The sequence below is a fragment of the Bidens hawaiensis genome, unplaced genomic scaffold (genome assembly GCF_021521415.1).
Source record: "Bidens hawaiensis isolate Kalapana, Puna unplaced genomic scaffold, B.hawaiensis_p1.1 tig00006190_1, whole genome shotgun sequence".
Lineage (NCBI taxonomy): Eukaryota > Viridiplantae > Streptophyta > Magnoliopsida > Asterales > Asteraceae > Bidens > Bidens hawaiensis.
Genome location: NW_027491410.1, coordinates 1216589 through 1229262, shown reverse-complemented (window position 1 = coordinate 1229262; position 12674 = coordinate 1216589). Strand labels below are relative to the sequence as shown.

The window sequence follows — 12674 nt, the reverse complement described above, 5'->3', positions numbered from 1 at the left end:
AGATAAAAATTTCCTAAGGGCCTGCTTTTATAGGCCCAGGAGAGAGAAATGTGGCAGCTGATCGGATTTCACGCGCCCCCACTCGCGGGTACAAGCCAACGAGGGCGCGACACGTGTCCCTAACACTGTTGAGGGGACATAAAATTGTAACCGACCTGCCACGGAACAGAGACGCGCCCCCACTCGCAGGTGCTAACCAATGCGAGCGCGACACGTGTTCAGGACAGCTGTGTGAGGGGACATGAAAGGCAACTGTAGCACCTCGAGCACACGAAACGTCTGACACGTTTACGGCGCACGTCACCACCAACTAACCATGTGTTTGGACCATTCGTTTTCAACCAAATGGATAGAACTTCGCGCAACGATGGAAGCAACCAGGAAAACGACAAAACCCCATTAAAAGACAAAAATCAGTAAGTCTAATATCCATCTTACCGCGCTCGCGCGAGATAAGACACACATTAGACTGGGGGGGCTTGAAGAGGTATGTACCCGCCTCAACACCGAGCAAGGCGGGTCAACCCACAAGATAAAGACATTATGAAGGCACAAAGCCAAAACCTATGCGCATGGCGCATACAAAACATGCTCAGGCATCATATGCCCAGGCACACATATGCTCGCGCATCACATATGCGTGCGGCGCGTCAGCGCACGGCGCATATCACATGCCCGCGTATATCGCATCTGCCCAGGCACACATATGCTCGCGCATCACATATGCGCGCAGCGCATCAGCGCGCGGCGCATATCACATGCTCGTGCATATCACATCTGCGCATGAAATATCTGCGCGTGAGAATAAAGAGAAGACCCCGCGCATCCTCAGGGTGAGCGCATATCATACGTGCACATCATCAACCTCGTCCTTATCCAAATCAGGATTAGGGCAACCTTGATTGTGCACATCAGACAACCTTCCAGAAGGCATCTTTTTAAGGAGAAAGAATATGCTGATGTTGATAGCTGCCAAATGAAAGGTCGACAACTCAGCATGACACATGTGCTACCACGTGATTACAACCAACGAGAAAGCGCCAGGTGTCCCAAAGGACACGTGGCGCAGTGCGATTGGAGGAAGCCAACGAGGTTGAGCCCAACCGGTGGTAACCCTAGCACTATAAATACAGCATCAACTCCACTTTGATGGGACATTCATACTCAATCATTGACAGTTACAAGCAGTGATCACACATTCAATCATATTGAATCACATTCATTCACAGTCAGTTACATACAATCACACAGTCTCACAACCAAAGGGTATGGAGCAATTAAGCAAATACTCTTGAGATTCTCGGACACACATTATTATCTTCTCCACAAATATACTGATTCTCACGCCGGAGGGTTACCCCAAAGAGGACCCCTCTGTCCCTTTCTGAGGGGTAAGTAACGGCGCTGTTCATTTTGTAGGTGGAAGAACACTGATCCATAAGAACCATCGGTGAAATAGTATAATCACACCCGAGGAAAGTAGATCTGCTACCAGTGAGTAGATCCACGTTTCTTCAGAAGGTGAAATGAAATGATTCATTACGATGAATGAAAAAAAGAGTGTTTGGTTGTTTCATGATTTATTACCTAGTTTCAATTCCCTCTAAAACACCTCGAATCCATTCAATCCACCCCTCTTTTTTTTTTTTTTTCATTTCATCCTCTCTTTTACCCTACATCACCTCAACAACCCTCCCACCACTACCATTGACCACCGCCACATCGGCAACTGACGCCATCACCAACCACCACCGCCACCACCTCCGACCACCGCTGCCACTGTCGTCGTTGTCACCCACCACCACCGCCAACCGACCACCACCGCTAACCACCACCTCCAACCACCGTGCCGCCACCGACTATCACCACCGCCAACTATCTCATTCGACCATCCTCGCCACCCACTACCACCGCCCATCGCAGTTTACGCCGCCACCCACCATCACCGCGACCACACACCACCACCGCCAACCATCATCTCCCGCCACAAACCACCATCGTGAGTCACCACCGGTTTTGACTTATTCATTCGTCGTTTTTGTATCAACACAAAGTAATGATTCATTCCACTCCCACATCGTATCCAAACAAGATAATTTAGTATTAGTGATTCATTCCATCACCTCATTCATTCATTTCCCACATCCATTTCATTACCTTATACCAAACAAACTCGTACTCCTCGAGATGATGGGTATCAAATTTTGTTTCGCAACTGCATCCAACCTGGCATGAACTAATCTCAAATCAAACCCAAGGCCCCCCCTTTATATCTCGAACGTTCTTCTGTATGTCTTCGAAGACATCAGTCAGTACCTCCATTACATAAACAAAAAGTTTGAAGATTCTTGGGAAAAGCATGTATACAGTGTATCCTCGAAGTTATCTTCTCTGGGGTTGGAAAAATTTTAAGCGGAAGTTGTCCAGATGGATTCCATAAGGATGGGCGTGGTGTGTTGAACACTAAGGCCTCTTCACTCAACGTAATATGGATTTCTACTTAAACCCAACTATGCCCTAAGGACACCTTTTGCTCGAATGGCACAATCCACCATTTCGTACAAATTCTTACGACAGGTGTGAACTTAACAACCCTCGTGCCATGCCCACGCCGTTATAAATGATGGATTGTGCCCCTCCCCCCCCCCCCCCCCCCCGAGCAAAAGGTGTCCTCAGGGCTTAGTTAGGTTTATGTAGAAATCCAGATTACGTCGAGTGAAGAGGCCTTAGTGTTCAACGCACCACGTCTATCCTTATGGAATCCATTTGGACAACTTACCCTTAAACTTTTACCAACCCCAGAGAAAATAACTTCGAGGATACGCGGTATACATGTTTTTCCCAATAATCTTCAAACTTTTTGTTTATGTAATAGGGGAGGTACTGGCTTACGTCTTTGAAGACATTCAAAGGGATGTTCGAGATATGGAGGGGTGCTTTGGGTTGAGATGGGTTCATGCCAGGCTGGGTGCAGTGGTCAAGGCAAGATTTGATACCCATCATCTTGAGGAGTACACCCAGACCACATTAGCGCTCGAGAAAGCTCCAAGTGCTTTCGCTCAACTAGAAGGAGAGTTGTCTCAATGTAATGAAACTATTTCTGTCCATTTGGTGAACAATTTTGTTGCTACTAAAATGAAACATCCCCCCCCCCCCCCCCGAGGGAGTGGTTATTTTCCCAATAAAATCGAGGGCACAAGTTTGAAATAGGTAGGGATTATATTTATATATAATAAAAGGGAAAGTTGGTGACGCAACCACGTGATTGGTTTATATGGCCTCACTTGGTTGGCCGACTTTTTTTTTTGCCTTTTATTTGTTTTTTGATTCGTGTCATTTCGCTATCGTAAAACGCGATTTTTTTACTGTTAATACTGTTAAATGATTCCAACCGAATTTTCGTCAGCTCGTGGGTCCAACATGGCTTTTTTCCACGCATGTTTTTTATCCGTTGATTCCGGGCGAATTTGCGTCAGTTCGCGGCCTCAACGTGCACATATTTTTGGTTTTCGCTGTGTTTTTTTTATTTAAGTATGTTAATTTGTTGTATTTTGGGTGTGGAAGAATTAACTTATTACTTTAATTTCGATGCCTTAATCTGATACCGACCGAGCATGTGTCGGTTGACCACCACAAGGCGTGGTTTCCTCTGTACGATTTAGTGTCAACAACGTCGATTCTGACCAAATTCGCGTCAATTTGCGTACGCAACACGTGATTTTTTTACCACATTTTTTTGTCCGTTGATTTCGGAATCAACGAATTCATATTAGTTTGCAACTGCAACGCGTTTTTTTTGTTTGCTGCATTTTTTTATATCTTAAATATATTAAATTGTTGTATTTAGGTGCGGATGACTTTATGTTTTGCTTTACTTTTTGGCTCCATAACCAAATACCAACTGAAGTGTTATCGATTCATCAGCACAACGCATGGTTTTTGTTATGTTAATTTGCTGTATTTTTACATTAACAAAGTTTTTTTAGGTTTATTTTCAGTTTTGTAAACCCGCACCGATTGAATTCATTTGAACTCGCAACCGCATAGCACGGTTTGATAAGTTGTACGACTGTTAACTAACATCAGCCCTACATAACATGCCGGGAATCTACCTATCTAATTATATACAACATCTTTTCATTGAATATACACTAAAACTAATGGATTAATATGAATATTATATAAAAAAAATTATATAGCCAAAATACTTTTCAACTAGAAAATTGAGTCAGAACAATAAGACAACTTACAACTAGTTGTGGAAGTTTCCCATAACTTATTTATATGTATTGTTGCTTCACATATAAAATATTTTCTTCTACTAAAATAAATAATAATAATAATAATAATAATAATAATAATAATTATTATTATTATTATTATATTAATAATTTGACTCGTGGACTTTGTTCACTATATATATGTTTATATCTCAAAAGAAATAGTCACAAAACCGAAGTTATGGCATCAAAGCTTCTACTACTCTGTCTACTTGTGAATCTTCTCATGCTGACAGGTATAATATCTCTTTAATTTGACTATTTTGTTTATCTTAACACGAAAAAAATTCAATATCGGTAGTAAACATAACAAACATCTTGAGTGAATACATATTCAACGTGTTAAATTAACCGCTACATTATATTTTTACATCCGATAGATACACACACATTATACATGTTCTCCACTTATGTTATTGATTCTGAAATAAACATCATGTGTATGTTTATACATGTGCGTTTAAATAATATTATTATGCAAAACGATGCAAGTGTAGGGGTGTGCAATGGTCGTCTCGGTAACAATTTGCCAAATGAAGAAGAGACGGTAACCCTTTACCGAAACAATGGCATATCCAAGATGCGAATCTATGAACCAAATCAAGCCACACTTGACGCACTTGGTGGAACCAATATTGAACTCATTATCGGTGTTCCTAACGGTGATCTTGAATCTCTTGGAGATCAAAATAAGGCAAAAGCATGGGTCAATGACAATATAGAACGTTATTACCCGAATGTCAACTTCACATACATTGCAGTTGGAAACGAAGTTGATCCGAATCCAGAAAAAGAAAGTAGTCGATACTTGGATTTTCTACTCTCCGCCATGAAAAATATCCATCAAGATCCGAATCCAGAAAAAGAAAGTAGTCGATACTTGGATTTTCTACTCTCCGCCATGAAAAATATCCATCAAGCCCTTGTAGACGCGCGCCTTGACCAAATTAAGGTGTCGACCGCAACCTACGATGGCCTTTTGAAAAACACCGATCCACCAAGCAATGGTGAATATAAAGTGCCAGGGTTTATTGAGCCAATAATCAGTTCTCTAGTAGAAAACAAATCGTCAATGCTAGCCAATATCTACCCTTTGGTTACCTTGGTGACACTACTCCTAATAAAAATCCTTCATTTGCATTGTTTACCGCACAACCCAATCAAAATTCACAATATTCCAATCTTTTCGATGCCATGTTGGACTCGCATTATGCAGCTCTAAATCGTGTTGGACATGGAGGGGAGAATTTGGATATTGTGGTGTCAGAGAGTGGATGGCCTTCGGCAGGTGATATGAAAGGGGTAACGACTTTAGAGAACGCTGAAATTTACTATAAGAATTTGATCGAGCATGTTAGAGGTGCAACTGGTACACCATTGAAGCCCGGAAAAGATATCGAGACATACTTGTTTGCGATGTTTGATGAGAATAATAAAAATCAGAATGGTGAAGCAGCGACGGAGAGTCATTTTGGGATTTTCGACATAGTAGAAACTTGAAGTATGATTTGAGCTTCAATTAAAAAATCTCAACTTTTGGGAAAATAATGTGATTTGTTGTTATTGATATTGATAAGGGAAAAAATAAATTTTTAATAATGTATTGAATTAAAAGTGTTTTATGTGTATGTCAACATTTTATTTATAGTGTTTACCTCTTTAAATCTGTAACATGTTACACACATTGATTATCATAGTTCTCGTAATAGTTGTGTTCATGTATTAAACGTTCTTTAAAGGTTGTGTAAAGTGGTATCCCTTTTTTGGGTCCGGTTCAAATACTAACATAATTGATGTAATATTAAAGTAGATTAAATTGTCTCATTCAAAAAAGTTTATATATGCTTATGTAGTGTTGCAAGTCTGCAATGCTACAGTCTATAGAGTTGAGTTTCAAGTCGACATATAGTCATCAATTCGTCATTTAAGTTTTGTCTAAATTGAATCGTACTTTGACTCTTATATCATTTTTCAAATAATATATTCTTTTAACACACTAAATACATACATATAAGTAAAAAGGAGGACGACTGACTACCCATATATGCACGCATACATAGAATGGTATGCAACCTTATAAGTTTGTGACAATTTTTACACATATCAAAGCTATTTTACACGCGATGAGCATATAAAAAGTCTTGTATGCAACCAAATAAAATGGTGATGGGGACATAACCATCTATACAAGTTTGTTTTATGACATGACACAATCATTGCCACGTTTTGGGTTATCATATATAGAAGTGAGAAAAACCCAAACCATAACCGAAAACCAAAGCCCTAACCAAAAAAATATAACCGAACCAAGAAGACAGATTGATTATGATTAGGTGAACATGATTAACCGACTTTAAACAAAACAACCTAGGCATGTTTTTGCGTTTACCAAATTTTCTACCTCAATTCCATTTTTTATATACCTCCATTTATTGAAGCCAACATTTTTCAGCTTCAAAACTACATAGCTAATTTTAAAACGTCACTCTCAAAACCATTTTCGACCGAAACAACAAAATAATAACATTAAAATTCACTGGACTATTAATCGAACTTAACCAAACCTGACTCTTAAACTCAACCCTACTCCAACTAAAAAACTCACTCTATTCCGAACAACCAACCAAACCTCCGCCCATCGCCGCCGTAATGTCAACCGCTGGTGACGTGGACACGCTAGATTTCGAGGCGGATGACGACGATCTGATGGACGAAGACGCGGCCGTTGACGTGGACGCAACGTCACCTAGGGTTTCATCTCACATTCCGAAACTTAAATCTGCAATCACTGGTGGTTTAATTGACTCAGTTAAGAAAACTAAAGGCCGTGGATTCCGTGACGAAACTGATGCTGATCGTAACGGACGTATGGCCGGCCGCTTTGATTCCCTCGGGTCCGATGGTGGACCCGGTCCGGAACGATGTGAGTCGTTTTGTTTGTGTTTGAATGTCGTTTTGCAGTTGAGTTTTAATTGATTTAGTTTTAGGTTAGTGTTTTGCATCAGTAGCTGTAACCCTAGGGGTGTAAACGAGCGAGTCTAGGTTCGAGCTCAGCTCGTAAGTAGTTTTTTGAGCTCAACTCATGAGTAGTTTTTTGAGCTCGAGATCGGTTCTTTTTGAGCTCTATTTCTAAAAGCTCGAGAGTATTTTCTAATGTCAAGCACAACTTAGGCTCAACCTGTTTATTATTTTATTAATTAATTATAAATTATTTTACTTATATGTTGATTTTATTTGTATCTAACATAATACATACCGTTTACTTACTTTTATTATAATTATATATATATATATATATATATGTAAATAAATAACTTTTATAAAGATATACATTTAGTATAGTATATTACTTATATATATTTATATAAATACTTGGCTCTTGGATAGTTTTTCAAGCTCGAGCTTGGCTTGTTTCGAGCTCTATTTCTAAAGCTAGAGCTCAGTTAATTTTTCAAGCTTGAACTCGAGCTAGGCTTGTTTTTGTCCTCCATTTCTAAAGTCTAAGCACAATGGCTAGTTTTTAAGCTTGAGCTTGACTTGTCCAGGAAGCTCAAGCTCGGTTCAGGCTGGACTTGTTTATTATTTTACTTATGTTTATACTTTTTTTTTTGTATATTTTATCAATTATTTTATATATGTAACGTAATACTTATTTTATTTACTTACTTTATCATAATTTTAAATAAATAAATATATGGATATATAATATATTGAATAAAAGTTAAATAAGTAATAGGCTCGTTTGGTTACGCGAGGCTGCTCGAGCTCAACAAGTGAAGGTCGGGCTCCAGCTCATTTGTTAAGCAAGCATAGTTTTAGGTTTGAGCTCATTTAAGTGCGGCTCGATTCGATCTTATAGCTAGCCGATCTCGAGTGGCTCATGAGCGGTTTTGCTTGCACCCATAGTTTTACCTTATGCTTTGATGTATTAGTTTTTTATACATTTGTGTTATTATCTCTGTGATTTGTGATGGTTTTTTGGAATATATGAATTTTTGCAGCAATTGAAGGGTGGATTATTCTGGTAACTGGAGTACATGAAGAAGCCCAAGAGGATGACTTACAAAATGCATTTGGGGAGTTTGGGGAAATCAAGAATTTACATCTGAATCTTGATCGCCGGACAGGTTTTGTGAAGGTAAAGTGATCTGATTAGTTAGATTTTCTTGCTGTATACTGCTATGCTTGTATTATAGATAGGCCTGTAGACGAACCAAATGTTCATGAACTGTTTGGTTGCACGTTCTTTTACTTAACAAACGGACGAACATGGAAATAAATTTGTTCGTTCATAAACACGTTTTGTTTGTTCATTTGCTCGTTTATGCTCGTTCAATTTTTTGATGAATGAATATGAACATAAAACATTTTTCAATTATATGTTTATTCCTGTGTTCTTCGGTTATAGTTAACTGAACGAAAATGAACACGAACACGCCCTCGTGTGTGTTCGTTTGACATTTATAGACAGTTATTGATTTCCAAGTGATAAGTAGCTTTTCACAGTTCCCTCTCAGTCGAATTATATTTATTTTGGTTATGATTGGTGATATTCCATAGCAGGTGACATTTAATTTTGTAATTAATGTTTGAAGGCTATTGTGATGTAAAGTATCTATTATTCAGGCCTGGATTGAATATGTAATTTATATTTTATATTTATTTTATGCCATTTATGATGTGACATGTGTATAATACAGGGGTATGCACTTATTGAATATGAAAACTATGAGGAAGCAGAGAAAGCTATAGCTTTAATGGATTGAGGTGAACTGCTGACTCAGAAAGTCAATGTTGACTGGGCATTCAGCAGAGGTCCATTTAGAAGAAGGAACAATAGGAGAAGGTATGTTTAATATTAATATTATTTCCAACATTCAAACAGCCCGTATAACATGCTGCGTCACTATCTGGGTCAATCTGGGCCATAATTAAGTCTTGTGGTTAGAAATGGTCAAATGATGCACGGAATCGAACGGGTCAAATGGGTTACAAATAGGTTCACATGGGTGGTTGGACTCAAGTAGTTATGACTTGAATAGATGCCCACTTGTCTTACATGTAATCAACTGGTCGAATATTAAATATTAATTTCTTTTATAGAGTTTCTTTCATTAAGTACATTTTTTATCCACAAAATCACATTTCAAGTTTATTTATATATTTTGTGACTTGTAATTTTTTTAATTAAGTTATTTATGTGTGGACACAGGTCAAGAAGTCCGACGAAGAGATTCTGATCTGTGTGTTTTGGAAGCAACGTTGTGTGGATTTGTTTGTCTTTTGTTTTAGGTTGAAAAGTTTAACTCCTAATTTGTCTTTAGTATCATTAGATCTGATGTGAATTTGAAGGTTTTAGTTCTCAAATGGTGTGAAGATAATGCATATTTTCTTTGTTTTGTAAGTGGGGTTGATATTCTAACAATCCGCAACAAGATTATTCGAGAGATGTAATGCTTTTGGTGTATTGTTTTCTGCTGTTGTATTTATCAACACGATCTTCTCGAGCGTGACTTATTTAGAGGTGGCAAAATGAACAGGCTTGGATATAAATTGATGTGACCCACCTATAGATGTAGGGTACCAAAAAGACCCAAATACCCTTAAGTACCACCCGCGGGTCATAGAGGAGCCTCTCATATAGCACCCGCGGGACATATGGATCATCAGCATATCACAGTAGAGGAAGAGCGTCCTCATACCGCGCGCGGAAGCATCTTAGCACCCTCAGAAGTCATCCGCAGGACATAACGTTTGCCTGCCAAAATGACCGAAAGGCAATGTCAACGGGACAGCTGTCACCAATTAACTACCTTCTAGAGGAATGTCCACGATTGTTACTTGAAGAATACGTGACTTATTTACCAATGAACAAAGGACACCTGGCTAGGTTGTTATAACCGTACACATGGCCAGGGTGCAATCCGTCCTATCATAAGGTGACGCGTGTCCAGGTTGTTATACTCATGCACATGGGACGTATAGCTCAACCTATCACAGAAGGACACGCGTCCAGGTAGTTATCAAGGCCTTCTAGAAGAGGACAACTGGCCCAATCTTCTTCCTAATCCTTCGGCTATAAATACCTCGTCAAACCATATGAGGTATTCATTCACTCACAATCATTCTGACTCACATATACTCTGACTACACTTAGTCTACTTAGTTTTCAGTACTTTCTCCTTTACGAACGTTACTGATTCTCACGCCGGAGGGTGGTTACAGGAAGACCCCCCCCCCTCTTGTCCTTCCTGTAACGAGACTCACGGTGTCTGTTTTGCAGTTTCCGGTCACTGGACTTTGGGAAGTTGTACTCATACCGTGTTAGTAGTTATCATATTTTACCATGTGGACTCATTGGATCCAGGACCCATACCCGGGGATCGGATCTGTGTTTCTTCATTGGCGCCATCCGTTTTGGTGTTAGAACAGCACAAATTTTCATTGGTTTTTCGGTTCGTTTAAAGTATGAGTAAACTTCCTGAGGGGCCGACGGGAACTCCTACACTTGCTTCACGTGTGACTAACGCTGAAATACCTGTAGGCCTTGCCTCGAGTGTTTTTTCACGTGTGACAGCTCCGGGTTCACGAACCACCGAGACAACACCAGGTGGTCGTACCCTTGAACGTGTCACCGCACCTACTGGGCCGAGTCCTACCGATTTAGGACATGTGACGGCTCCAGAAGGATCTAATCTGGGTGACCTTGGTCGAATTATGATCTAATCTGGCCAAACTCGTTCAGTATTAGATCTGAAAGATGATTCCGGCGATTCTGATATGGCGAGGTCCCACCGACATAATCCCAGACCCGGCGGATTACTGTCTCCGGAAGAATGGCTTCATGCCCAACAAGAGAGCCTGAAAGCGGATTACGAGCGTAGAGTGTGGAATGCACATCTCCACGCTCGTACCCTGACTTATGAAGAATCTCCTCGGAGATCTCTTTTTCCTCCTCCAACGGTGAGGGGAAGCCAGATTCGCTGTAGTCAGCAAACCGAACAAGAATTTGTTGAACCACGAAGGTTACGCCCTCGTCCTCGCATGGACATGCGGATGCCTTCTTACTTTAATGAATATGATAGTTATGACTCAACTTATCATCCGGGAGACTATAGTTTCTACACGGGTGATAGCAGGATGAGTTCGAGGGCAAGAAGCAGTCGTCCACGCGACGTCGTCCGCCATACTGAGTATCACAGCGATGCTGAGGAAGATTTCACCAAGCCATACAGTCCGGCAGCCTTTGCCGAGAAGTCGAAATTCATAGCCAGCATTGCGACAACACCCTTTCCTGTCAATGCTAAGATTCCCACAACGGTGGGTAGATACAATGGCATGACTGATCCAATTGATCATCTGCATAACTTTGTGGCGGTAGGTGGTGTGAGCGGATGGACGCTCCCCTATTGGTGTAACATGTTCGCATTGACACTGACAGGGGCAGCAAGGGAATGGTTCGAAAAACTACCTGACGGTCAAATTTCTAGTTGGGATGATTTAGTGAAGAAGTTCTCACAACAGTTCAGCCAACAAAAGAAGCACATGCGTGACCAGTCAGAGATTTTGGATGTTATTCGCCGGGATAATGAATCCATAGAAGATTTTATCACCATGTTCAATGACGAAAGTCTGAACATTGGTGGGATCAGCAAAGACATGCTCCGCAAGAATGTTAAGTGTGACGAGTTGATCCGCAAACTCACTGGTAGGGATGGAATGCCAAAGGAATGGGACGATCTTATGACTGCGGCGAAGTTATTTACCAACGCTGAATAAATATTAGGAAATAACAGTTCGAAGCAAAAACCCAAAGTGAGTTTCAAACTCCACCACCCAATAAACAGGCAAAAGGACCAATTTGGTCAAAACTTCAGCCAAATACGGAGGCATCAAAGCCATTTGATGCAAGATCACTCATTGGCAACAAGAACAAAGGAGGACCCTCGTTTCGGGGTCCTAACAGGTGGGCCCCTCTTTCAAAAACTCCCGCTGAAATTCTCACCACGGAAAACGTGAATTTCCGGAAGCCACAACCACTCACAAGGAGGTCGTTCCTTGATACCAAAAAACATTGTTCGTATCAAAATGACATTGGTCATAATACGAACGAGTGTAATGCTTTGAAAAGTGAAATTGAGATAGCTGTGAAGTCCGGGAAACTTGGACACCTGGTGAAAGATGGAAGGTCTGGGACTAGTAAAGCTCCCATACGGGACAACCAGGGTCCATCCAAAAAGCAAGTCAAGGACTTGAACGTCCATATGATCCAGGGCGGACATAAGGTGGGAGGAAAGAGAAGAGAATCTGATGAAGAGGAATGGAAAAACGAACCAGTGATTTTTCCACAAGTCAAGGGAGGTCCTGTTAGTGCACGGTTTTGCGTCTTGAGTC

The 12674-nt window shown here is 40.5% G+C and overlaps 1 protein-coding gene and 1 pseudogene across 1 annotated transcript; both read left to right on the top strand.

The window, feature by feature from the left end:
- Positions 1-4752: 4752 nt before the first annotated feature.
- Positions 4753-5901, top strand: LOC143631671 (glucan endo-1,3-beta-glucosidase, acidic-like; annotated as a pseudogene).
- A 1006-nt stretch (positions 5902-6907) lies between these two features.
- On the top strand, positions 6908-9819 carry LOC143631670 (RNA-binding protein Y14-like). Its single transcript, XM_077100358.1, has 4 exons — positions 6908-7203; positions 8282-8418; positions 8981-9126; positions 9493-9819. Exons 1-3 carry the CDS (start codon positions 6930-6932, stop codon positions 9044-9046), a joined length of 477 nt encoding a protein of 158 aa, XP_076956473.1. The 5' UTR covers positions 6908-6929; the 3' UTR covers positions 9047-9126; positions 9493-9819.
- The last annotated feature ends 2855 nt before the right edge of the window (positions 9820-12674 follow it).

Coding starts and splice junctions, on each gene's coding strand:
- LOC143631670 (XM_077100358.1), top strand. CDS start 6,930: ATGTCAACCGCTGGTGACGTGGACACGCTAGATTTCGAGGCGGATGAC. Junction 7,204..8,281: donor TGGACCCGGTCCGGAACGAT/GTGAGTCGTTTT, acceptor GAATTTTTGCAG/CAATTGAAGGGTGGATTATT. Junction 8,419..8,980: donor GCCGGACAGGTTTTGTGAAG/GTAAAGTGATCT, acceptor TGTATAATACAG/GGGTATGCACTTATTGAATA.